The 27,642-nt window shown below is 39.1% G+C and overlaps 1 protein-coding gene across 5 annotated transcripts; it reads right to left on the reverse strand.

Moving 5' to 3' along the window:
• Positions 1 to 1,153: 1,153 nt before the first annotated feature.
• LOC123711729 (calpain-D) lies at positions 1,154 to 26,909 on the reverse strand. Of its 5 annotated transcripts, none has more exons than XM_045664454.1 (21): positions 26,579 to 26,909; positions 25,249 to 25,380; positions 25,015 to 25,073; positions 23,692 to 24,943; positions 22,929 to 23,066; positions 22,009 to 22,130; positions 21,332 to 21,452; positions 20,390 to 20,502; positions 17,942 to 18,032; positions 17,106 to 17,245; positions 11,708 to 11,820; positions 9,215 to 9,395; positions 8,486 to 8,685; positions 8,005 to 8,101; positions 7,670 to 7,854; positions 6,405 to 6,661; positions 6,118 to 6,282; positions 5,037 to 5,148; positions 3,630 to 3,902; positions 2,831 to 2,973; positions 1,154 to 2,113 (listed from the first exon to the last, which is right to left on the reverse strand). In XM_045664454.1, exons 1-21 carry the CDS (start codon positions 26,818 to 26,820, stop codon positions 1,912 to 1,914), a joined length of 4,338 nt encoding a protein of 1,445 aa, XP_045520410.1. In that variant the 5' UTR covers positions 26,821 to 26,909; the 3' UTR covers positions 1,154 to 1,911. The 5 variants fall into 5 exon arrangements, with proteins under 5 accessions (XP_045520410.1, XP_045520411.1, XP_045520409.1 ...); XM_045664455.1 differs by having other exon boundaries at positions 11,708 to 11,817; positions 17,942 to 18,035; XM_045664453.1 differs by having other exon boundaries at positions 17,942 to 18,035.
• Between the last annotated feature and the right edge of the window lie 733 nt (positions 26,910 to 27,642).

The following is a 27,642-nucleotide window of genomic DNA, read 5'->3' on the forward strand; positions in this document are numbered from 1 at the left end:
AATTTTGATATTTTTTTTACTTGCGTTGAGAAAATACTACTCCGCTTAATTTTATTTCTTTTGTATGTGCTATTTCTTCTACTAAACTTTTTACTCCTTCTTGCTTATACTTCTGTGACGTGTACTGTGTACAATAAACTTTCTATATTGTGCACTCGGATTTTTTAATTATATCCAACTTACATCGTCACACCCACTATACAGTTGCAGGTAAAGAGAGCCGAAAAAACTTGGTGCGAGTTGAATAACGAGGCTTAAGACCGACCACGATGGAGACGGAGAAAAAGCCGGTTAAAAAACTCTCGGTACTCTTTTAACTTTTAACACTGTGTATGCCCTCTGCCCCATCTAGGGGTTATATGACATGAAATCAATTCAACATAACGGAACATTTAAAACTCCACTTTGAGTTTCCTTACGAGAGTACGATCGTGGTTCAGATCCAGACATCATTCTTTATACCACCTATGTATTAAAAAACAACATCGAATTTTCCATTTTCCATCCCAGTTCAAGGGGTTGAAAAACAAAAATTGTCCCCAATTTTATTGCAAATTGCGCCATCTATGACTAGCATTAGCCAACTCGACACAGCATTTGTTCCCAATTATTGCAAAAACCATAACCAATGGATTCTACTATCATCTATTTTCTAGCAGATCTACCGGATTAAAAAAAAATCTCAATGAAGCCGAGATTTGCCATAAAATTAAAGCACTACCTTACGTATTAACTCCTTAGGTCTGATGACATAAAACTTTTAAAAAAATCTAGACATTTATCGAAAGCTTGCATATACAGTGGATTTCGCGTATTACGACAATGTAGGGACAACTCGAATTTCGTTGTCATATCCGAAAGTCGTTACAGGCAACGGTTGAGATAAACACAGTACATGTGTATAGTTTATATTATTTATAATTGAAAACATTTGCACACATAGTTAATCACTTGTACATTTAAAAAAAAAAGTCTTTCACTTCGAAACCCCCTTACCTACTGATTAGCTGATATTTATAAACGGCTGATTTTGCTTGGTTTTTCTAATACCTGCAGCTGAGTTTCATTAACAAACGTCAAGGCAAAATACAAAATACCATCCGTCGGTCCACAACTGAGCGTTTCTTAAGGCAGTTTTCGCCGCGCACCAACACTATGTGGAACCGAACCAATCGACTTAGGGTCCTTCACTTGTGAGTGTCCATAGGCGGCAGTATCACTACGACCCTACTTTCCGTTTGCCTCCTATTACATAAAAGATCCCCGTAGTTGATGTCCATGTGTGAATGTTAAAAAATGTTTGTGAAAGAAATGAACCTTTGTGACTTTGGTGGCTGACTCCAGTAGTAATATCTGCACGGGATTTCTAGGGATCTGTTACCAATGCTTCCTTAAAAACAGTCGCATCCGAACTCAACCCGAAATTCAGTAACGAAATCCACTGTAGTTTCGTAAATAATATTGCTAATTGTTGGTGGGTGACGTCAGACACCGTAAATTAAATTCTTAATGAGATTAATGTCATAGACTATAGAATTTCCATTGGAATATTTAAGTGTCATCATTCCATATTTAACGTCAACTATCTCGGGATCAATTTGATCCAATTTAGTCTAATTCAGAGGAATCAATATATGTTATAAAACCTTATTATAAATTCTATTTTAGTAGAAAATTCTAAAAGATTCCAGACAAAACTACTCATTTTCTTTATACATATTGAAACATTTAGCACTTATGTTGTCATTATTTTTTTTAAACTATCGACTCCTCTGAAACTAACGCTAGGTGATGATGTGTCAGATGATAAAATACGGGACTAATTCATCACAAACCTAATCCGGATCGAAGGTCCAAATTCTATTCGGTGATTACAAAAGCTTGGACTAAAATTCATCAGATTCGGAACGTCTAGGTGATGAGTCTAGGCGCATGTAGGCCCAGCAGTCTTCTGGCGATAGGCGGTCGGTGGTGGGGATGATGAGCCGGTTCGTCGTCAGCTCTGGGAGCCCAGTCTTGGAGGCGGCCGCCGGCCGCCAGGCGATGAGTCAAACGGTGGGCGATAGAGAAACCTCCGCTGCCTTCCAGTTGGGTCAGGACGATTATTACTTGTCTGAAATTATTTTTCAAATGACAATACCAGGACATTTACCCGATGTCATCGGATAGATATTAAAAAAAACCAGTGGCGCTACAACCTTTTTAGGTCTGAGCATCAGATTTCTATATCTATTTCATGATCATTTGTCAATCTAATAGGCAAGTAGGTGAACCGTCTCCTGTGCCTGACACACGCCGTCGACTTTTTAGGTCTAAAGCGAGCCGGTTTCCTCACAATGTTTTCCTTCACCGTTCGAATGCATGTGCAAATGCCAGATCAAAACTCCATTGGTGCATAGCCGGGTATTTAACCTACGATCTCAGGGATGAGAGTCAGTTGTTGTGCCAATTATATAACCTAACATAAGTTAACTTACATTTCTATATATTGAACAATCATCGTACACTTGAACGATTCGACAAAACGAGCCCTTTAGTTATTATAAACTCATAAATTGTGTCGCTTAGATTTACGAACTCTTCAATAAGTGAAGTTAGTTTTTCGAGAATCTAGCGTCACAATACATACAATGATATCTCAGTCCCTCGCCTTATAGCTCATGTTTTAAGCAATTAAAGCCAGTTGCTACACAACTTCAAACAAGTGTTTAGTGAACTTAATTCGTCACTGGTTTCACGTTTAGGTGATGAAAAGCATAGAACTGGAATGACCCGGCAACATTGTTATATCGTGGTCATGATAGAAAGAGAACATTGACAAAACCCTTACCTATGCAAGGGCGGTACAGAATCTATGGTCTTGAGTTCCCCTCTCGTGGAGACGACGTTGTAGCTCTCTTGACAATCGCATTTCACGTGGATCCACTTGTCGGTATGTCTGTTTTCCACCATCACCACGAGACCCGCCCAACCCTGTAATACCATTGATTTTCATATAATCTACTGTGACGATAGCATATTACAAAATTGTTGTAAAAAATACTGACCGAGACATTAAATATTTAAAAAAAACATATGTCGGAGAAATATCATCACTCTATCGATATTGACTTCGTTATTTTCGGCTTTAATGCGAGCACAAAAGACACGAATAATCATCGTACAGTATTTAATTTGATTGATTCCTTTTAACATTATAAATTTAGCCTAATCAAAATCTATAACAATCTGCCCAACCCCAAATCACATAGACCCAACTCGGTCCAACGTCTCATCACCGCAATGCTCCACTGAATACTCCACAGAACTATCCTGCTTTCCTTAAACGCAATGTCCAAAGTGAAGATGGCGCCACTCGAAGCATTTGCTCTGCTCTGATCGGTCGTTACAATATTCGTACTTAAATTCGTTAATGATTCCAAATTATAACAAATTTAATTGTAATTTTTAAAAGCAATAGAAGCAATCTCAAAGATTAACCAAAGCAACAATAAAAATCAACGGTCAATTGACTCGATCAGAACATTTCCTGATAAACCAAACATTCCATTACCTTCCCCTAAAATGTCAATGTTTCGGTACATATGGACCCTTTGATGCCCTTAAGAAAAATTAAAAAGACCTTATACCTTCGTCAAATAATAGGCGGTCATGCCCTGCCTTCCCTCGTGACGTTGGCCTCGCGCGAGGGTAAGCCCGATGATAGCATCGGCCAATATGTGCGGATGTAAGGACGGCCTCTCCACTGCGAGAGGTTTCGACGAGTGAGCCGCGAGGACGTGCCTCGGCCAGAGGGAACTGTCGGCCAGCTCGAGGCCTGTATGCCAATGGTTAAAAGCGAGGCAAACGACGAGGTAAAAGCCCTTTTCTAGCATTTTATGACAGCCTACGAAGCCTCGCACCTGGAAGAATGAGTAAATTCCTTTTTAATATAACATACCGCCTCCGAAATCCACTAATTGTTTGAAACTTTAATTTATAACTAACATAAAATAAGAGGTAGTGGAGTTGCGACTAACAAAAAACTAACTTGACTTATTGAATGGTTTAAATCTAGTTGTTACTTTATTAGTCATTTTATAGGTTGTTACCAAGTTTAATCGACATATTGGTAATTATCGGAAACAATAATGTTACGATTTATGAGTGTTTGAAAAGCTATAGGGCTCATGGCTTCAAGTGTAGCATGCGATCTTTGCTAACATTTCATACTCAAACTCAAAATAACTTTATTCATTAAGAAAACACTTTTTAAACGGATTGAAGCTATGTATTATTATCATAAATTTATAATTATTTACATAATTTTAAATTTTTCCGACGTTTCGCGTGGTCTCGGTGTCTGAAGACAAAAGGTGTTGAATGTCAAAAGTATCACAGCTGTAGAGAAAGTTGTGTTATCTGTATTTATTTCCCCGAAGTTAATAATACATAGCTTCAATCCTTTTAAAAAGTGTTTTCTTGATGTGCAAGAGCTATGTTAACAAAAGCAATACAACTTTATTCATATCGGTATCCCTGTACACTTATGAACGCCCACAGAAAAGATGTTAAATTGATTCTAAATTTACATTTACTACCAGTTCCCAAGTCAATGGCGTAGAGCGGGCAAGAAGAACTAACAAGAAACTCTCATCCACTTTTAATCGCCAAATTTTGACCAAAAATTCGTTTAAATCAAAGTAAAGCGGAAACACTTTCTAATTAGTGAAAACTTTTTATCAAAAAATAAAAATACTAGCGGACCCGACAGACGCTGCATGATATTTGCGTTTAGGATATTAAACAAAATGCCGCTGCAGTCGGCATGAAAATACCGACTGCAGCGCCACCTGCCGGGCTGATCTAAACCATCATCCACCCAAACACATACATAAAAATTATTTTTAATCGGTCCAGCCGTTTAAGAGGAGTTCAGTGACTTACCCACGTACAGTAGAATGATATATATAAAGATATAACTTCCCTCATAATATAACAGTAAATATAAAGGGAACTGGTACGGGATTTAACAGATATAAAATGGTTAAACTGACCTGTCGTTTGCTGTGTGCCACAAGTTTGCCGACTTGTGCACTCGGGCCCGATTTGGTTCTGAACACAACGACGCACAAATCCAGTTGAGATCGCTGGCTTTTTGCTGAATTCCTGAAATACATTTAATTAATTATTTATTAGTAATAGTCGTGTCTACGGCGTGTCAGTTACGTGACGCATTTTTGGACATTTTAACTGGAGTGATGAGAAACACTATTACACCAGTCAACAAATATTTTTTGTCGTTAGATTTGGGGTATTAAAAAAATCGCTATCCTATAAAGCAAGCAAGCAATTTTGTGTCGGTAGTTTTTTTCTTGTGGTCATTCCATTAGGAAACCCTTTTAAAAATACTGTAAAACCTCTATGCGGACGTTTTGCAGAGTTAAAAATCAACGTTACGTAACGTAAAGTAACGTTTTACAAGAACCCCTCCCTCCCCTAAATCCCCTCTCCGAAGGCTTCCTTGCGTCAAACTTATATTCTATAATTTAGTCTCAATAAGTGCATTCTCGTTTAAAGATCTCTTAACTTCTTTATTTTATAATTAAGTAATAGGCACGTTTTATATTTTTTTATAGATCAAGGGCAAACGGGAAGGAGGCTCACCTGATGTTAAATGATACCGCAAATATACACTCCTATTGCCTGAAGACTCGCAAGCCCGTTGCCGGCCTTTTAAGAATTGATACGCTCTTTTCTTGGGCAGCTATTTCCACATAATAGTGGTGCACGGCCTTAAGAAACGCTCCGTTGTGGAACGGCGGACGTCGAGGCGATACGGGTGGAATTTCGTATTCAAGCCGTAGAAGATGCAGAGAGACCCCACATGTACGCAATGCCAAGGGGTTAAGCCGCTCGGAAAGGGATTGGTCGTCGACCATTTGAACCGCTCTTCGTTGAATACGCTTTATTTATGTGTCTGTGTTTGTTATACGCTGTCCATGTTCTACTGGACTTTAACAAGTATTGATTTCGATTAGAAAACATCAAATCAACGAGATACGAACGCACTTTCTTAGGGTTGCCTAATCTAACTTCTAATTTACTCACATCGCTGTAATGACCAGAACATAATACCTTTGTCCTTCCTGAAACAATGTAAAGTCAACCTCAGTGGGCTGAGTGGCAGTGAGAAGCAGACACGTGAGGTGACGCGTGGACGACATCGGGGGCAGAATACCCGCCAGACGGACCTCGTGCCATCCCGCTCGCACCTTGCATATGTCTATGCAGTCGAAGTATCTAAGACAGAGAGAGATAGTTGTAAAGTAATTTGAAGATAGAATTATATATTTATTAAAGTTCACCACATCATAGATAATGCTTTATCTACAGTATATGTCTAACTAAAAAGCGAAACTCACTTAAGGACATCCTCAAAGCTGATCCAAAACACGCCTTGATCTCTATCGGCCGTGCAAACCGGGAGCTGTCGCCTCACGTGCTCCGTCCAGCGCGGACACCCATGGGCCCATGGGCCGCGCCACGTGTAATGGCCCCATGGGTTCCTCAGGCGGAGAAGTCGAACTGGCGGATTGCTGTCTGCCAGCTCCACTACGTCAAGGACGGAATACGCGTGCCGAGGACGAAGACCCAGACGCTGGTATTCTTCCTCGTCCACCTGGTTTAGGAGATAGAGAAACTAGAGAACCAGTGAACGGCGCAGCGTAGTGCTTTATTATCTATTATGCTTTATTTAGGGAGCGTTCAAGTATTACGTCACGCAATTTTTGGAAATTAACGTACCGTTCCTGTATCCAATAGTAAAACGTTTCGAGACCAACCCCAGTGACTCTTTATACCATTTTATTTGGTGTAGAGTACTGGAAAGTGGAAAATAATATTAACAATAACGCGTAATTCAATCCCCGTCCCGCATCGTAATGATTTGCGAGAGGACCTACCTATAGTTATTATATCCTACTTAGAGATTACCTATTCAGTAGAAAACTGAGTTTTCGTAGCTTGTAACTCTAAGTTAAAACAAAACTTACAGATGCACTTGTACACGCTCTGAGGCTGTCATGGAAAAATTAAGATCATATATCTGGAGCGCGGGATAAAAGATGGACATTGAAACAAGAAAATTTACTGGACCTATTAAAAAGAGATGTATGGGATGACAAAAGAAAAGATGGACAGATGACATTATAGAACTAGCGGAGAAAAACTGCATGAATGTTGCTCAAGACAAAGAGAAATGGAATAATATGGAAGAGGCTTTTATTATATAGTATAGTATTATATAGTATTTGTATGGCCCCTTTAAGGGTAAAGGGGCCATACAAATACTAGAACATAAAACTAACTTTAATTTTTAGATCTTATACTAACACAATTAATACTTGTAAGAAATGTAACTAAACAATTATTGAATGTATTAATAATAATAATAACTCCGAGTTAAGCATCAATAATATTTATTTATTTTTAATCATTAGGAAGTCGTATCCGTGTAGGTGACTGGAACTGGACTAGATATTTAGACGATTTGTCATACTACAATCAACGCCGTACGCATATTTTGTTTCACATGTTTTCCTCATCATCATCATGAGCCATTCTTGGGCCTCCACAATTCCAACTCTATTTTAACATTGTGATATAGGTAAAAGAAATATGAACCGACCTTCATATTCCCCCCACCACAACTGGCTCCCATGAGAAAGCATGCCTGCCTCGAAGACAGCAGCTGTGCCCAGACGAGGTCCCGGTCCAGCTGCTCCAGAGGCGCTCCACCGCCCGCCCCTCCACCTGCGCCCCCCGCCTGCAGCGACACCGACTCGCACGGCGCCCCCGTCAGGGTGCACAGACCTATATTTTAAAGCAACGAATAAAAACCCGTTGCGACACAGAAACTATTTTTATGAAAGAAAAATTTAAAGGGCAAAGGCGCTATCAAACTTCTGAACTGGTACGATGGTAAATGCGGGTGTCCCATACCCAACTATGGATTATATTCACCTTCAATCGCCCTTCCAGATACCAGGGCCTCATAACACCCGTGAAGCTTCGCCACCGCCTTCTCGATTAAGGGCACCCACAACTGCTTTCTTTTTGCCTGAAAGTGTACAGATCTTATAGACATGGGGAAAACAGTCCCGTGACGCCTCAATGGAAAAGTACAAATTTAAAAAATTTGAAATTAAATTATTTAAGGCTCTATCACGGGAAGCGGATCTAAGACCTCCGTGCGTGTACGTACGTACGCATATACAACCACGGGACGGTGACTTTTTAAATTGCGAGAGTTATTACTTTGTCAGTTGTCCATGGGCGATGGTGACAAAACATATATTTAAGGCAAAAGTAAAATTAAAAAAAAACTTACAAGTTCAGATAAATACATAATAGACCTGTCGTTGTCCATATGCGTGTATAGTATTTTTATATGTTCTCTGTGTCTGTATCGTGCCTTTTTAAAATAAATAAATAGACAACTAACCTGTGAATACACAAGATGCCCCTTCTTATTACACGGCAACTGGTCATCCAGGGTGATGGTCAACCAGCGGCCGTCTTTACAAAGTCGCAATTGGTAAGCGCCCCTTTCGGGTTCCGCGCGAACTACGACGCTACGTACTAAAGCCGATCTCTCGGCTAGTACTGCTAGGGCAGAGAGCAGCCAGCAGTTGCCTAGAACACCTGGAATTAGGGAATATGGTTTTATGAACTATATTAATCGGCAAGACTTAGCATATAGCAGATTTGTAGCAATTTAGTGCAATATGGACTGGAATAAAAATGCTTTATATGCTGAAAGAAAAACTCTAAATATGGTATATGTTTCGCTATTTGAGGTGGATAAATTAATCATCATTTTTAAATCATTTCAATTTATTTAATGTTTTGTTACGATTACAAAAACAATATAAAGAAATAAGCATATGTGAATCCAAATAACAAGGCACCAAGCGCACTGACTACGTACCACTCCCTGGTTACCAGCGTGTACGCACATAATATACTCGCGGAACATGCAAAACCAGTTTTCTTGCAGTTATGTGCAAGTAACGATAAGGCTTTAATGTAAAATGTCGATAAAAATAAATAACAAGTACTTATATGCTATTATATATATTTTTTTATAAAAAATACTACAAAGCCAAAAAAAGTTCTGTATGAACTGCTTACAGTTCTTGTAGGACCAATTAATCCACCAACGAACACGTACCCTGAGAAATATCTGACGGCCTTGGATCCCGGAAGACAGCCCAAGGAAGTCGATGGTCAGCATCCACGTGGATCTGATGCGGACGGAGCCAACGAGCGGCTGCCCCGCTCTCCCCTGAACCGCCGTAGTACAAGGAACGCCCGGACGCAGGGAACGATTCGTCTACGTACATTTCACTCGTCTGAAATAATTAACCAGACATTTAAAAAAATATATACGTATACATTTATTTACACTTTATTACACAAAAATAATTCAAAAAGGGCTTAAACCTATCTCTGATTTTTCATTCCGTAGAATTCTGACATTTCAGAAGTGTTGCTACTAAAAAAGTTCTCCATCGAAAACGGGACAAATTTGACCAAATTATGAGCATTACAATAAATGCTATGTATTTTTTATGTTTTACCTACAAAAGGTATATCTTAATATTTACTTATTCGAGTGACCTTATACAAAAATAACGAATATTTCAACATAACAATACATCGAATTAACTTTCATTTATTTATTTTATTCTTATGCTGGCAACATTTTACTTGCGCGTTTTTTACTGTTTTTGAAGAAAGGGACGTAATTATCACTCGCCGTAAATCCACCTTTAATGTGGAGGACCGGACTTAATAAAATGGATACATTCACTAACAAATAAAATGTATGTATAGACTAGGATTCACTCGTATTAAAATTGAAAAATGAGCCCGGCCAAAAAAGTTTGTAATCTCTGTCATGTCAAAAAATTAAAGCTGTCAGAATTTTACGGAATTAAAAATCAGAGTACAGTAGTGGTATTTGGTAGTAAATTTATAAATTAAAAAGAGCATTGTTAAGCTATCTGATTAAGCTTATCCACTGTTTTGCTTGTAATTTGTACATTACATATAACATGTAACACATAATTTAGATAAAGCATTTTGTATGATAAATATAATAATAATAATAAGGCTTTTTATTTCCTGTATTACAATAGTTGGCAGATGCTATATTACAGTACCCAAAAATATTGATTTTTTGTTAGTAGGTTAGCTTAGATTATGTCAGTAATATATTTACATTATTTATTTATGAATTAAGAGGAACCCCGCTTTGGGTAAAGACCTCCTCCAAAGATGGCCATTTTTGTCTGTCTTCTTCTACTGGAGTGCCAGTTTATGCCAGCTGATCTCTGCAGATCATCTTCCCAGCGGTCTAAGGGATTCCATTTCCACCAGTTCATAGGGTAACTCTTTTGGTCCCCTTTCTGCAAGACATTCTCGCTACATGACCAGCTCAATGCCATGCCATGCCAAAAGTTAAAGCCTTTGTAACTTTAGTGACGGCTCTTATCTTTGTGTGTCTTATTTTGTCCGTTTTTTATGATTAACAATCATGAATGTAGTAAATAAATAAATAACCCTACCGATTATATGGACGGGACTAATCCTACTAAGATACCAGGCAACCCTAATTAAAGAAAACAGGACTATAGATGTATGTCGCCAGTCCTTACTGTACGGCCAGTTAATAATTTTGTTACTGATTTTTTTACCTTAGTTATGAATAAATGTATTTTTGGAATTGCCATAAAAGGCCAGCCAATCAACTGTTTCACGTGTGTGAAAGATTGCATAAATAGTTACAAGAATGTAATATATTGTGCCAAAGTTAGGTTTTGGTATGTAATTTGGTATAAATTGTACGGTAAAAGAAACAATGTGAAAACAATGACGAACCCATCCATAAATAAATGATCAACACAACATAAACAGAGATCCAAGGGCTTTAAGATTGTATCGTCTGGATTATTATGGCAAAGAAAAAATGTATTATTTGCGTGAGACACTGTAGTTGATATAAACGGATACTAATTATGTAAATTGTAAAACTTCTTTAAAGACAAATTTGCGCGCCATTGTGTGTGGCAGAATACGCAATTTTACTATTGTACCACCTTACACATTTTTGTACCACATTCTTGCAATAAATTATTATTATTATTATTATAAGGCCGGCAAGGCATCCACTAACAAAATGTGTGACCTGTCTGACTTTTCTGGCTCTTCCTTAACGCCGTTCCAACCCGTTATCTCCTCTTAGGTTAGGAATTCCAAATTATTATTTTTTCTAAAACATCCACCGTACTCTCCGGACTTTGGTCCAACTCATTACCATTTTCTTCGAAATTTGGATAAATTCTTGCAAGATAAAAAAATTCAACTCCGATGGGGTTGAACCCGCCTTCAAAGATTTGATTGATTCCAGTCCAAATGTTTTTTTTAGTAAAGGGATCAATGAACTACCTAAGATGGCAAAAGTCCACTTTTGGTCTTCCATACAAAACGCCCATTTCATATGTAAGGACCTAATATTTTATTTATCAATATAATCTGTTTTGACGTTGTGTATTGTCTAAGTGTTTTCTTTTATAATATGTATATAAGCTATATATGTAGCTGTAAGATTATTCATAAATAAATAAAAAAAAAACAGTAATTTCACATAAACATGACTCACGGCAGCGCATTGAGCCAGAACCTCCTGCCACTGGGTCCAGGCGTGACTCTCCTCTCGCAGCCTTAGTATCTCCATCGGCGTACTTTCCTGACGTTCACCGTCCGAGCCTTCTGCTGTGGATTTATAATTTACTATCAAAAATTTTATATTTACACAGCACGCTACAAAATGAAGTATTGTATATCTATATATAGTACATATATTTCTTAACTAACGAACGAATCTAACTGCGGACGTAAACGCACTGCTGCTAAAATTCCTGTCCCCCAAGTGGGGCAGAGGGCAAATGAGCCTGCACATCGCTCTTAATTTAATTCAACGTCATTCCAGCTACTCTCGCCTCTGCATTGATGCGTCGTTGCCACGTCTGTTTTGGTCGTTTCCTTTTGTCTTGAGGATTCCAGCCGAGGGCTTGCTTGGCAATGTGACTTGGATACTACTGAAGCGTATGGCCCACCCATTTCCACAGTTTTGGTTATATTTAATCTATATGTTATTTTTATTATTCAGAAAACATCATTTATACCATGTACGCAGCGCCATCTAGTAGGAGTTTTAAAATTTAGTTAACTTGATAATAAGAGGCGTAAGGGATTCCGAAGAAGGTGCCGTGCTTACTGCATGTTCCAGAGTTCACTGGTAGCACGGAAACTTTACGGAAACTGATCACCAGGCAAAACCGCCACCTAAACATCAGATCTTGGACCCTGCCTCACGAACGTAGAACACAGGACCCGACAGGCGTATCTTTGTTCCTTCGTGTACCGGAATATGAGATCTCAAAGATCAAGGCACACGAACGCCGCATCTACTATCTGATGGGGAACATCTATATCCGAATTCTGGAAAAGGATGAACCCTCAGTGGTAGCTGCCGCCACAGTAACTACTGCCAGTACATCGGGGACGGGATCCTCGGGGCCAAAGCCGCCCTCGTCAACGACGGAGATAGCCGCGGTTGCCGAGGTAAACGTCCCCATGGAGACAGTTCAACAACCACCCTCACCGGTGCAACTAACCTCGGATGACGAGTTCTTTCAGGAGACAGGGGGGAGTGAATTCAGCGACAGCTGTTTGCGCTCCTCCCCCTAACCGGACTGACCTTATCCAGACCAACCTCCAGCACAGCCAAACAGCGTCGGCTTCACTACGCAGACTGCTGGAGACCAACCCGAAGACCATTGCCGCGATCCAGGAGCCGTGGATCAGGAATGGCAAGGTATGCGGCCTGGGTAACACCGGTGGTAAACTTTTGCTGGATACCTCAGTAAGTAACCCAAGAACCTGCATTATCATACCTAAACATGTACCAGCATACCTAATTAACGAACTGTGTTCAAGGGACCTTACAACCATTAGGTTACCTAGGGACGCACATCCAGACATCGTCCTGGCGTCCGTCTACTTACCGGGTGACGAGGACGTGCCCACTCCAGAACTCGGCCTTCTGGCTGACTACTGTGAGAGGGAAAAACTGGAGCTTATAATCGCAGCAGACTCCAACGCGCACCACACGCTATGGGGTAATGCAAATACCAACGCTCGAGGTGAGAATATGCTTAACTTCATTCTTAGCAATAATCTTATCTTAGCAAACAGCGGCTCTGAACCAACCTTTATCAACGCACGCTCGCAAACCATAATCGATCTAACAATGGTGACCTCTGGTCTGTCAGATCACATACAGGATTGGCATGTCTCCAGAGAGCTATCATGCTCAGATCACAGGTGGATCTGCTTTACAATCAAAGGGGAGCTACCTAAACCACAACCACGACGCATACCTCGGAGAACTGATTCAGTAAAATTTTACAGTATAATCGGCTCAGAGGTAAGCAAACTAACAATACCAACCACCATTGATGTACAAGACATAGACAAACATGTAAATAACCTAACGTCCCTACTCCAGACCAGCTTTGAACGGTCGTGTCCCCTTACCATGCCTAGGTGGGGGAGTAGACATAACTGGTGGTGCCCCGAACTGGAGAGACACCGAAAGAAGGTCAGGAAGCTGTTCAATAGAGCAGGAAATACCCGTTTACCTGCCGACTGGGACAAGTACACAATCGCGAGAAGACGATTCAAAAAACTTTTACGTTCTAGGAAGCAAGAGTGCTGGAGACACTTCTGCACCAGCATTGAAAGCAACAACCAGGCAACCAGAGTGAAATCATGCCTCTCTAGTGAGCCTTATCACTCAATCGGTTGTCTTAAAAAACCTGATAAATAATTTACAAAAACCGATGCAGAAACATGTGAACTACTGATGGAAACACACTTTCCAGGCTGCATAATTGCCAACGACCAAGCATGGCAACCCTACTCAGAAAGAGCCACCACCGACTCAGACTGGAATGTGGCTCACAAAATAATCACAAATGAAAAAGTAACATGGGCAATCAACTCCTTCCTACCATTCAAAGCGGCTGGCCTGGATGGCATCTTCCCAGGCCTACTAAGATGGAGTGGAAACCTTTTGGTGGACTATCTTGTCTCAATCTTCCGAGCATGTATAGCCCACCGCTACATACCTTTGAAATGGAGGGAAGTGAAAATAATATTCATCCCAAAACCAGGCAGAGAGGACTATACCCAGGCGAAATCCTTCAGACCCATAAGCCTCACATCTTTCCTGTTAAAAACAATGGAGAGGCTTGGAGATCTGGAAATACGTAGCCAGGTATCGCTATCCAAATTCCTGCACCCAAATCAACATGCCTACAGCCCAGGCAAGTCAACGGATTCATCACTCCACAACGTTGTGTCTCGCATTGGCGACTCCCTGAAGTTAAAACAGTCAACCCTTGGTGCATTTATTGACATCGAAGGCGCTTTTGACAAAACAAACTTCACGAGCATTACCAGAGCACTCGTTACATGTGGAGTATCATCAACCCTGATAGGGTGGATAAACAACATGCTAAAACAACGAGCTATACAGTTCACTGTTAATTCCACGACACGGGGCATTGTCAGCAGAGGCTGTCCGCAAGGTGGTGTCTTATCGCCGCTACTGTGGAACCTCGTAGTTAACGAGCTCATCACAGAACTCAATCTGTCAACCCATCAAAAACAGAGTTAATACTCTTTACAAACCGGAAGGTTCTGGGACCACACAGGCTTCCAAAACTCTTCAACACACAACTCAAACTCAAAAATGAAATAAAGTACTTGGGTGTGATTCTGGACAGTAAACTGCTCTGAAACAAACACCTAGAACACAAACTGAGCAAAGCAACGATCGCCTTCTATCAATGCAAAAAGATGCTAGGCGTGAAATGGGGCTTATCGCCTAAAATAACATTATGGCTATACACTGCCATAATCAGGCCAATGCTGGCCTATGGAGCCCTGGTTTGGTGGCCAAGATCTGAACTTCAAATGGCGATCACGAAACTGGGACGCTTCCAAAGGCTTGCCTTGTCCGCTGCTAGCGGTTGTATGAGAACAACTCCGACCGCAGCAATGGAGATAGCCCTGCAAATCTTACCTCTAGACCTACACATACAGCAGGAGGCGGCACTAGCGGCCATCAGGCTTATGGTATTGGACCTATGGGGAAAAAACCACTACAGTTCACACACAGTGATTCTCAACAGGGCAATAGAGTACCAACCTCTTATAGCTGCGCCATGTGACAGAATCACTAATCAATTAATATTCAACAAGAAATATCTTATACAACCGAGAGAAGAGGAGCAAGATCAGTCGCCCCTGAATGAGCTACGTATATACACTGATGGTTCAAAAACAGGGTGTGGCTCAGGCGCTGGTATTTTCTCCTTTGATCTCAACATCAACATACACCTACCTCTGGGCACATAAAGCATAATCTTCCAATGTGAATGTGTCGCTCTAACCGAAGCAGCCAGAGCCGTACAGCGGATGGGAGTCAATGACTTTTACATTAAGCTCATATCGGACAGTGCATCCGTGCTGATGGCGCTCGGTAACGAAAACACAAACAGCAAATTAATACTGGAGTGTCACGAAGCACTGGAGGCAATAGCTCTAACAAATAGAGTTACCTTACAGTGGATTAAGGGACACAGTGGCTCTCTCAGCAACGATGCAGCCGACGAGCTTGCGAGAAGAGGCTCTGGTATGATACCTGCTGGCCCGCATCCGCTCCTCCCCTTGCCCTTCTCGCTAGTTCGAACTTGGATTCGCCAGAGATCCACTGTACTCCAGAATCAACGATGGTCGCGAAGTGTAGATTGCAAACAGTCCAAAATGGCTCTGCCGGCTGTGAACCCGCAACTTACTAAGCGACTTCTAAACCTGAACAGAACCAATCTCAAAACAATCATAGGGACAATCACGGGCCATTGTCTCCTTAACAAACATCTTTTCGTCCTAGGCGCAACAGACAGCCCCTTGTGCAGAGGCTGTTTCAGCGCAGAGGAATCAGTCATCCACGTAGTCCTGGAATGCGAGGCTGTGGCTAATCAACGTACAAAAATCCTCGGAACAGTGAGGTCGCTCCGCGAAGCCTGTGAAGTGCCCGGGAGACTTCTGTGCTTCTGGAAGGAGTTGGGCTGGCTAAATTAGCCAGGGCTTCTACGCACAACGGACCGACTACGTGTCTAAGTGCGGAAATTGAGTCCACCTACCTACCTACCTACCTAAGAGGCGTAAGGGTTAACAATCCTTTTACATTTTAAGCCAATACAAACTAAAACGTCGTTTTGCTAGATTTCTTCTTTAGATTTTGAAACACTCATAAATTGTAACATAACATTCGGGTTTCCGAAAATAAACAATTGGTCGACATCAATTATATTATACGCAACAGATGTGTCACTTAGATTTTCGATCTCTTCAATAAGTCGAGTTAGTTTTTGTTAACCCCACTAGCCCTAATGTTATCTTCGTTATAAGCTCATGGTTTAAACGATCAAAGCCAGTAGAAACCCAGCTTCAAACAAAGTGTTTCATTTAACATATATTTGAACATCCCTCTAACAACCAACGAACTTAACTTTGTCCATATTTAATAAAAATCTAATCTAGAAATTGCATGTTTGTCTTAAAAACCCATGATTTTAGAGGTTAAACTCAAAAATGTTAGCTTTTATAAACGATTTTTAAAAATAATGTATTCTTGAAAAGTAATTATATTTAAGTATGACAATGGTTTGTTTGAATATTTGACCAAAAAAATATCCAACTAAGCAAATTGTGCAAGTTTCATAGAAATCGGTTTAGTATTTTTGAGATATCGTTATCACGCATTTCCTAATAAGTAGATAATGTTGACGGGTATTTGAATTCGGTTTGTTTTCAAATCACTTTAAAGAAAGGCCGGCAACACACCCACTAAAATGGGTGTCAATGACTACCCTTTGGGCGAACCGTAGGCTCGTTAAAAGCACTTCATATATTAAAATACATACGTGAATCATCATCATCCAAACTAGGCTGGTCAGGCGCAGCTGGCAGAAGCCTGGTCTTGGGCGATTGACACATTTCGCAGGACATGGCCGTCACACGGTTCATGTACGTGCATTCGGAGCAGGGCCATTCTGAATCAGTCCTGAAACGTGGATTTGTAGAGAATGTCAAAATAATGACAAATATGATATATACAGTATAAACTCTATAAAACGACACTGAATGGACTGTGCATTTTATGGCGTTATAGTCATTGTTAAATGGAGAAAAGAAAAACGTATGTATAATCCATGACTCCTACTTATTAGTCAAGGTCAACAACAGTCTTCACGTATAAGCAATCCCAAACACACGCTCACAAGAACTTTTAACATAATATATATTTAAGAACCAATTATTTAAAAAATCAATGAATCAGTGACGCTACAACCTTTTTAGATCTGGGCTTCAGATTTCTGTATCTGTTTCATGATCATTTATCAATCTAATAGACAAGTAGGTGCTCTGCCTCCTGTGCCTTACACGCCGTCGACTTATTGGGTCTAAGGCAAGCGATATTATCCTTCACCGTTCGATAGAATGTTAAATGCGCACATAGAAAGAAAGTCCATTGGCGCACAGCCGGGGCTCGAACCTACCACTTCAGTGATGGGAGTCGCACGCTGAAACCACTAGGCCACCAAACACATGTTTCTGTACATGATACAACTTAACTGATATAATATGAACGTCTTTAAGTATCGTCAAACACTGAAACGGAATTTAGAATAGAAATTGCGAATTTACTATCAAAATGACGTTTTTCTTCGTAATCAAAAGTGTGTAAAAAAATACTTACTTAGTTTCGGGGGGCGGAGTTTTATGTCTAGACCCGCGACGGGGCAAAGCCGGCGTATGACGAGGGCCTCTGCGAGGTGACGGGCTGCGACCTGCTGAAATTGGTATTCGTTATAATTAATATATTATAATAAAAAATATTATTAGGTTTTTGTTGACGAGGCCGTAGTCTCGAGAGACTGTAGACCAGTGTTTCTCATGCCCCACCTTAGCTTTTCTTAAATTCTTATGTAACCTTTCAACAACAATTCCTCAGGGACCCTAACAAAAATGCGTCTTAAGCGAGAAAGCGTATTATGCGGGATGGGGAAAATAATATGTACTACATATTATGTTCTAATTTTGGTATTTATAGGTATTAAATTATACATTTATAAATAACATTAAATACGTAGTGTAATTATAATCACATTATTTAAAATAATCACTTATTTTGGTTTGACGGAAAGATTTTAATGCATTAGCAATTAAAGACTTTCAACATAATTCAACTTCTGCAGTGCGTCTTCGTTTCGATCCAAAGAAGATACATAGTGTCTTAAATCATTAACAGCTGATAATGCCTGGGCGTTTGCCAAACCCGGAGTTGACTCATCTTCGTCTTCATCATTATCACATAGGGCCTCATTTTGTGTGTTGTTCACATTCTCAATAAGATCTTCAACTGATTGAATTGCTACATTGTCATCAATGGAAAAATAACCAGGAAAACCGTGCAGTATCTGGGGTTCTTCTTTCAACATGACGTCAGGGTTCGGGCGTTTTAAGCGGGATGACGAATCGTATTAAGCGATGTATGTAAAATAAGTGTCAAGTTACAGAGACTGGCGTAAAGTGGCGTATTATGCGTGAAATCGTATTAAGCAAGAAGTTGTCCAAATTTCGAAAAAATGGTAATCTGTTGGAGCAAGGCCCGGGGAACACGGAGGATGTCTTAGACATTCCAATTGAAGCTCTTCTAATTTGGTAGCCGTCTGTTGTGCAGTGTGTGGTCTAGCGTTGTCGTGAAGTAGCAGTGGCGTGGAGCTATTGACCAGCCTAGGGTGTTTAGCAGCTAGCTTTTCCATCATGGTTTGCAATTGCTGACAATAGACATCAGCCGTAATAGTCTGGCCAGATTTGAGAAAACTGCAATGAACCAACTCCACCCAACGCTTACAAGTAACTTTTTTGGGGTTAATTTTCGCTTGGGGCAGGATTTGGCTGACTGGCCAGGATCCAACCATTGCGCTGAGCGCTTCCGATTATCGTAAAGAATCCATTTTTCATCACAGGTAATGATTCGGTTTAAAATACATAATAACATTATTGTGCCGGTTCAGTAATGTAACGCAGCAGTCGACGCGCGTTTGCCGGTTTGCTTCAGTCAATTCGTGAGGTACCCACCTTTCAAGCTTTTTAATCTTCCCAATTTGCTTCAACTGAATTAAAACAGTTTTATCACTAACACCGCAGCCTGCAGCTAACTCGGACGTGGTTTGCGATGGATCCGCTTCCACAATAGCCTTCAATACTGCGTTATAAACTTGGGTCTCAGGCCGTCCACGGGGCTTGTTCTGCAGGTCGAAATTTCCAGAACGAAAACGTTGGAGCCAAAAACGAACTGTGTTTTCTTTTGCAACATGACCGCCATGCCATACACATCATTCACCCTTCGAGTAGTTTCCGCAGCACTAGTGCCACGGCAGAATTCGTACTCGTAAATAATGCGATACTTTAAGTTTTCCATTTTGTAAAATGATTTACGCAAACAGAAAAAAACAGAAGAAAAATACAAATGAATGACGGCCATCGAAGCACAAATACATGAGTAAATAGCTGTACAAACTTTGAATTTGAAATTCCTAACCAAAGAGGAGGTGTTTGAGGTCAAAGTGGCCAGTACGAAATACGCCAATTTCATATGTAAGGACCTAATATAGCTGCTGTGGTCTCTGGCAGAATGACCAGCGCTATGGAACAACTCTGCTCCTCAGCATAATGCTGAGCCAGGGCCAATTACAACCACAGCACACACGCATTACACAATTAAACCTTATTCTTTAAAAAAATGTTACGTTCATTCTTTTTATTTTTAATTATTGTTATGTATTTGTGTGTATATATTTCTAAGTGTTTGTTTTGTTAGTAATAAATGTTATGTCTATGTCTATTAAACAAAACAACCATTATTACTAATCAAAAATAAATTAAAAGGAAACTCCTTTTGAAACGAATGATTGAAAGAAATTCTTAAGAGACACAATGACTAGGATAAGAAAGCGGAACGGCAACGTTCTCTCTCTCTCTCTCTCAATATTTTTGTAGTATTTTACTCAATAGAACTGAATTATTTTTTATGACCGGTTGATTAGAAACATTATTTAAATTCCACCATACACACAAAGAAATATCAAGAAATAAAATACTTTGAATTAGTGTTATAAGGAATAATTATGTTTAATCTCACCAGCAGCGACGTGGTTATCAGTAGGCACGGCGTGCTTCGGTACGGGCGGGGTCTTGCAGGCCAAACAGTGGTTCGCTGACATCGGATTACGCAGCGTACACGAGCTACATGACCTGAAATTCATATCCATTTAATTAAACAATTACACAAAAGAAAATTATGTATGAATTTGTATTTAAAGAAACTAGTATGTTTCTTTATTATATACTAGATGGAGGAAGCAGCCATCGCGATGGCAAAAGCAGTTAATTTGAAGTTGACAGAAGTGAAAGTCAGGGTTGAATTCAATATTATTTGATTGTGAGGTTATTGTAAAAAGGTTTAAAGGGATTGATAATTTTAATAAAGACTTTTAACGTCGTTGCTTTATTTTCATGTATGATAGTGTTATTTAAGTTGAAGATAATGTAATTAGTATAGTCTGTAAGTACTAAAATAATAATCTTTATTTTCAGAGCAACACAATTGTTTAAGATAAGATATATAATAATCTATATATAATCAAAAATGTGCCCAACTCAGCATTAAGTTGCTGTCACTAACACTGATTTAAACACCAACGCAGAATAACTTTATTCATATACGTAACCAGGTAATGAACTTCAACAGAAAAGATGTTAAATTGATTCTAAATTAGAGCCTAGAGCGGACAAGAAACTCTCGGCCACTGTTTTTAACCGCTAAGTTGAGAATTTTGAATTTGTTCAATGATAATTCTCTAATTTCGCTTGGGAGTTTGTAGTTGTATCTAAAAGTATGAAGTAATATGTAAGATACGCACATAAAAAATCACTGGCCTAGAGTATGTAACTAGGAAATCACAAAGGTTTGTAGTTTGATAGAAGAGGTAATCCGTTCTATTTGGGAATAATAATCCTAAGAACTTTACGTCTAGTTAATAAGATCACAATAATTAAAACACGTTTAAAAGTTAATAATTACCAGAAATTATGTGTGCTGGGTCGAGAGCCCGCACAGGCAGCACACGCTGTCGCGTTCGCTTCATTCACGAGCGTACAACGGGTGCACGACCACGTACTGTCAACCGCTGGACTTGAAGTTTCTGTAAATAAAAGTAATAATGAAATACGTTTATTCGCCATACAAAAAAGTAGAAACAGACAAATTCAACTGACTTCAGAATGGTTTAATTGTCAACATTATTTCCCTTTGCTCACACATTTTTCAAAAATATTTCATTTTAACGTAGCTTTGTGGAATATTGGAGGATATCACACGTACTAAGGTACTAATTTTAACAACGTTATATACAAACAGATCAAAATGCTAACTATATTTTTAATCGGTTAAATATTAACTTAGACCTGACGATGGTTCAAGGGAGTCGCCCAATGTGTCTGAGGCAAAAGTTTGAACATATGATTTTTTTATGTAATCACTCTGCATCTTGTACCGCATTTACCATGGAGTGTTTAGAGGAGTTGTTCGGACCTGCAGCTGAGTTTCATCAAGGCAAAAAACAAAATACCATCCGTACCTCGACGTCTGTCATTCCACAACTGAGTTTAAAGGCAATTTTTGCCGCATCACTACTTTCTGGAACCAACTGCTGAATTCTTAAAAGACCGGCATTACCATGTACAATAAAAAATACCTACCAACAGCGAACAATAACTCGTCACTGTTCAAATCATGCTCCATGGACGCAATTGGTACCGTCAGCTTTTTCGGTTGGTTCTGGTTCGGTTCCAACTTAGTACTACATGCTTCTGAAGAATTTCTGAAAGAGATTAATTTTGTTAGTCAAATTTCATTCAATTGTTAACAGAAAGGAAAAACACGACTGGCAATGGCGTCCTAGATGATTTTCTAGAGAAATCACTGGAATAGAAAAGAGGCAGAGCTTTGTGGAGAAAGCTTTGGGAGTTGGGAAGCTCATACTGGCGAGATCAAGAGCTGAACCGAAGAGCTCGTTTAACTTTATTAAAAAAAATATATTCTGATTACAAAGAATATTTAGAATTTACACATTTATTATAAAATATCTTGAACGATCCTACAGATCGCCCAAAAAGGCCAGTCATGGATACGCATTGTCAGCCAATGTCAGTATACTCAGAGGTCGTATCTCCCAGAGAAGACCCTCAACGGGAGTCGATTCAACAGTTCGCTAGTTAGCAAAAGAACCTCTTGTGAAGCAGACCGTGGAAGACTTCCAACCATCAAGAGTTCTGAATAGTTATGAAGTACAAAGCGTTCGTTACATTACACGTTAAGTGTTAGAACTTTTCATTCGACTTTCCAAAGTATATTGGCCGGCTCATGAACAGAACGAGTCTTGGGCAATTTGCTGTGGCAAATATGCGATTTGTGATACGGATTTTCAGTGTTGTAACAAATGGTTGATTTTCCTAAATGTATAGTTATTTTTTATTTATTTCTCTTCTTTATATTCTACAGCTTACACAAAAAAACAAATATACTAAAAGGAAACTGAACTATTTACAGTCTTTGTGTACTCATTTACGTTATTCATAATTGAAAATTTTATTAAGTAAAAATACAAGAAAAACGTCACCTATTTGGTTGCGGCGTTTGTGCGAGCGTTGTGGCGTGCGGAGGCCTCGCACTGCGACAGACCTCGCAGCGCGATCCCCACGCGTTGTACGCGAACCAACATTCGCCGCATTGCCACATACGGCCGCTGGGCTCACGACTGAATTACAGAAATTATATAATCATAATTTTTTCATAATAATAACTTTTATTAGTAATCATAACAATCAAATATATCTAGTATTTACAATTTTCAAAAGTTTTAACCCTGTACCTTTAATCGCAGTAAGGCGATACTTATACGTTAAGCGAAGAAAGCACCATCTTTGGGGTCACAGATACTATACAATACCAGGCCCTAACTTACCTCTTTAATTAATTAGCGCCTGTGCACTTGAATCCCACGGCCCAAGAGTACTCCAAAGGGGACAAAATCGAAGTTGTAGGAAATGCTCTTATATTTGAGCCGTTTATTATAAACTTTATTACGAACGAGCAGTTTTAAAAACTTTTAAATTACAATTGTAGAAGATATCCCCTTAACTACATCTCATTTCCATCTCTATAAAGACTTAAAAAAACTCTTTAGTAATGTTTGATTGTTTGGACACAGATAATACTCGTTTGTCGAAGTTTTTGATGAGTTATTTGTTTAAATAAATAAACTAGTTCTGACAGAAATAAGTGACAAAATTATTCCATATATTCAGTAAATTAATGTGTATTTTTATCATTCACCAATTCACACAAAAGTTGGACGATAAAAAAAAAATAAAAACACTTACGAAGTCTGTGTAGAAGGCACTTTGGAAGGCTCCCGTGGGTTGTGGGACACTTTGCCCACCGACGGCAGCATATTGAACACTTTCTCCTTCACCCCGATGTGAGAAGTCCTTAAATTACTCTCCCCCACGGGGGACAAACAGTTCTCGGCACCCAACAACTCGTCTATCCTCGCATAATCCCCATCGCCTATATCGTTCGAATACAACGCCTCGTTCTGAGAATTTGACATCACAGTTTTTGTATCCTGCACCGACACATACGAGTACCTCGTTCCGTTGTTATTCACTTGCAATTGTAAATTTAAATCCTTGTACTTTCCCTTGTTGGGCAGCGCGTAAATAACACCTTCGGCATTTGTATCCCAACTACATTCCTTATCTATCAGCTCAGTGTTGGATTCGTCAATTTTCTTCTCGGCCTTCTCTCGGCGCTCGTCTTTCAATGAACAGTAGCTTTCTAGAGACTTTTGATAATCGTTCAAGCTTCGCCTGCTAGATATCACTTTTCCCATGGGCCGATTTTCACTGTTCTGTTCCGAGAAAGATCGGCGATACGTGGGCCTGATTTCCGGAGAGTTTTGAGCGCTGACTGATCTTTGGAGAGATTCCCTTAATGTTTCAGTTTGTGGCCAATCTGGTACTGTTATCATCACCCCCCCAGAGGAAGGTAAGGATGTGGCACCGTCCCTATTGAACGTTTCGTGTCTACCTAACGTTGTGACACTGAGACCACGTGTGTTAGGTATTCTGGAGAGTGGCGAAATTCTGGGAGACAGACAAGCTTCGCAATGGGTTCTTATTCCCGAGTTCTCGAGAGTGCACTTACTGCAAGCCCATTTCTTCAAATGCAACGCTCTGCTTTGCTCTCTCTGATATTCCTTGACGTAATTTAATTCCCAATTGGATTTGCTCTCGTTGCACTTCTTCGGCCTCCTCGTGACCGTGTGAAGACTGCGCAAGAAAGACTCTCGAGGGTTATACGTAGCAGCTTGATAGCCGTAACGCTCCGATACCATTAAACTGGTAGGTCTGCTAATCGTGCCTCTACTTTCTTCAATGTTCCACCACTTATGCTGGGAATTGATCACGGAGCCATGAGAGAGGGACCGCGTGACACCGTGAGCTTGATCAGTAAGCTGAGTCGGAGACAAACGCAACGACTGCAAGTCGAGGTTCAAGCGTCGACCATCAGAGTAACTTGACGAGGGCTTGTATGAGGGAACAGCCAGTGTGTTGGACCTTATCATACTGTCTGTAAATTGAATTGGATTTAAGTGTTAAAAGACATTTTGATTAATAAATCTATTATTAAACAGTAGATACCTTTATCAGACTTGTCTTTGTCCGTCATCCCTGAAGATTGTTCCTCATCATCGGACAATCTGAAAAATCATAAATATTTTAATTTTATTTGTTTAACAGGAACAGAAGTTTTGTTTTATGATAAATTCACTTTAGCCAAGTCACAAGATTACAGTAAGTACTATGTGGACCTTCTATATAATTAGTATGAGTATTTCAGCGCCATCTAATCCTAGTAAAACGGAGTAATTATACCTGTAGACTGGCGCATGGAGCGCGAGTACATCGCAGGCAGCGCAGCGCCACGAGGCGGAAACGTTGCGCAGCCCGCACGCGCACCGCCACGCGCGACTTGCGCCTGGCGCCGAACCCACTGACGACCATCCGCTTGTAACAAATTATACGTTTGCTAAAGATATGACGTGCAACAGTATACATCAAGCATAAAAACACTCATCTTAAGTACAACTAATTAGTGAAACAAATTTTATGAGGGTTATTATCAAAACAAATATCTGAATGTCTACACGATTCGATTTTGGAATTATATAAAATATACAATTACATAGTTATTATATATTATATTATAAGGAAACAGTAAAATGTAGATACCTGATCTAGAAACTATTTTTAAATGCATTATTTAATTGTTTAAAGATATTTTTCATGTACCAAAGTAGATGATAAATGTGGTATATACATGGAATTATCGGGTTATATTATTACCGCACTGATTATCTTTTTATTTATAAAATGCAAAAACAGACAAAGACCCATGACCTTTAGGGAAATAAAGCGACTAACAACATATTTTATGTAACCTACCTGTAAAATGCACAAATAGATTATTTTCTTTTAAAACAGTTAATTTCTATCCACTATCAACAAGCAAAACTGATAAGAACCTTACACTTTAAACAACTTTACAAAACACAGTTGCTTTTTGTCAGAAAAATAAAACAACTGACATGTTAGATTGTTATTTTCTCACTAAAGCTTTTGATTGATTGACAAATAAATATGTAAATTTGAACAACCTTTAAAGTATAGAATGAAACATTCACTGATTCTAGTCACCCATGAAAACAAAGGACTCTACATCAGCAATAAAAACAAAGAACTTGCAATCTATATGTAAATTAACACTTTTTGCTCAATATTGAAAACTTATATGAAAATGTTGTACAAAAATAGTTCTTTTGCATAGGATACCTTAAACACAATATAGGCTAGATAACTTGATTTGTTTTGTTGCTGACTAGTTTTTAATGAATCAACACAACTGAGTAAAATGAATTCTTATTGTCATACATCGTAATTAAACCGTATTGAAATTCTTATACATACATACCTATAAACATTGTTCAGTTGATGCCCCTAATTCTACATTTTCAATGAAATGATGACACACAGTCACAATACAAAGAGTCTAAATCGATATTTTATATATAGGGCTAGGTATTCACACACGCAACCACGAAATACAAAGGGAATCTAACCTAAATAAAGTCTTTAGAAAAATCGATAGCGATTTGACACAAGCGATAATGAAATCGCATGTCAATATGTTGTAGAAAAAACATACCGATTAAAGTTATTTGTTGTTGGTATAACAATAGCTTCAGATCCTGGGGTAGTGCCGCCACTTTTCTCTGTCCGTGAAGCGTAATCTGATGAAGAGTCTCCCGTATAATATTGTTTTTGTAAATTTCTGTCATGACTCGATACCCGTTTGGTACCACATTTTAAACATTTTACACTCTCTGTTGGATTGATTTGACCACACGCTTGACAATGCCATTGCAGCACAGATGCGATTGAGCCCATTTTAATTCACACATGGCTATGAAACCATAACAATACTCCGTTTTATATAAATAACTTGCGGCAATGATGAAGGAACGAAAACAGCTGATCCACCATGTTGTTTGTGTATAACTTTTTTATGTAATGTTGCTAGCTATGAAATGAAATAAAAAATATAACAGTCCATGTTATTTTAATCACAGCTAATAACATAAATAAAGCAATAATAGTGCGAAGCATATTGTGAAAGATATTTAAGGCGTTTACTTTTAATTTGTAAATATTTATTTTATTCTTAGAAAGCGGCATCTATCGATGACATGAAACATTATATGCCTAACAATTTAAAATCAAAACTATTTGATTACGATGTTTCAATATTGGAATTTTAAATTTTTAGTTAACATAATGTCGTAAACGTAAAGATAAACAAAGTACAAGAAACATCATACAACATGATATTTAGTGGCATTTAAACGAAAACCACTGGACATTAAGTTCTATTAAAATTTAATAGAGGGCTCTGTGATGAAAGTAAAGGACATTTAAACTTAATGTTTGGCAGCAGTCAACACTGAAAAAAATAGAATGGCGATTTTGTCAAGAAAGATGAAAGCGTTACTCAAAGAGACAAACTAAATTTAGCAATTTTCAAAAGGAATCTCTAAAAAATAAAACAAAAGCTTGCTTTGAAATGTTCAAAAATCCTTCAATAGCGTTGGTTTTTGCATAAGGAACATATCCCCGACCGACAAATCCGATTTCCATTTATTAGTAGACGATCCTGTCTCTGGCGATTCAGTGGCCAATAGCTACCCTATAAATTTTACCTTAAAGAAAAGG

This window comes from Pieris brassicae, chromosome 7 (assembly GCF_905147105.1).
Source record: "Pieris brassicae chromosome 7, ilPieBrab1.1, whole genome shotgun sequence".
Lineage (NCBI taxonomy): Eukaryota > Metazoa > Arthropoda > Insecta > Lepidoptera > Pieridae > Pieris > Pieris brassicae.

Coding starts and splice junctions, on each gene's coding strand:
- LOC123711729 (XM_045664453.1), bottom strand. CDS start 26,820: ATGGGCTCAATCGCATCTGTGCTGCAATGGCATTGTCAAGCGTGTGGT. Junction 11,821..17,105: donor TTTGGATGATGATGATTCAC/GTATGTATTTTA, acceptor ATAAATCCACAG/CAGAAGGCTCGGACGGTGAA. Junction 2,114..2,830: donor TCTGTACCGCCCTTGCATAG/GTAAGGGTTTTG, acceptor AAATAATTTCAG/ACAAGTAATAATCGTCCTGA.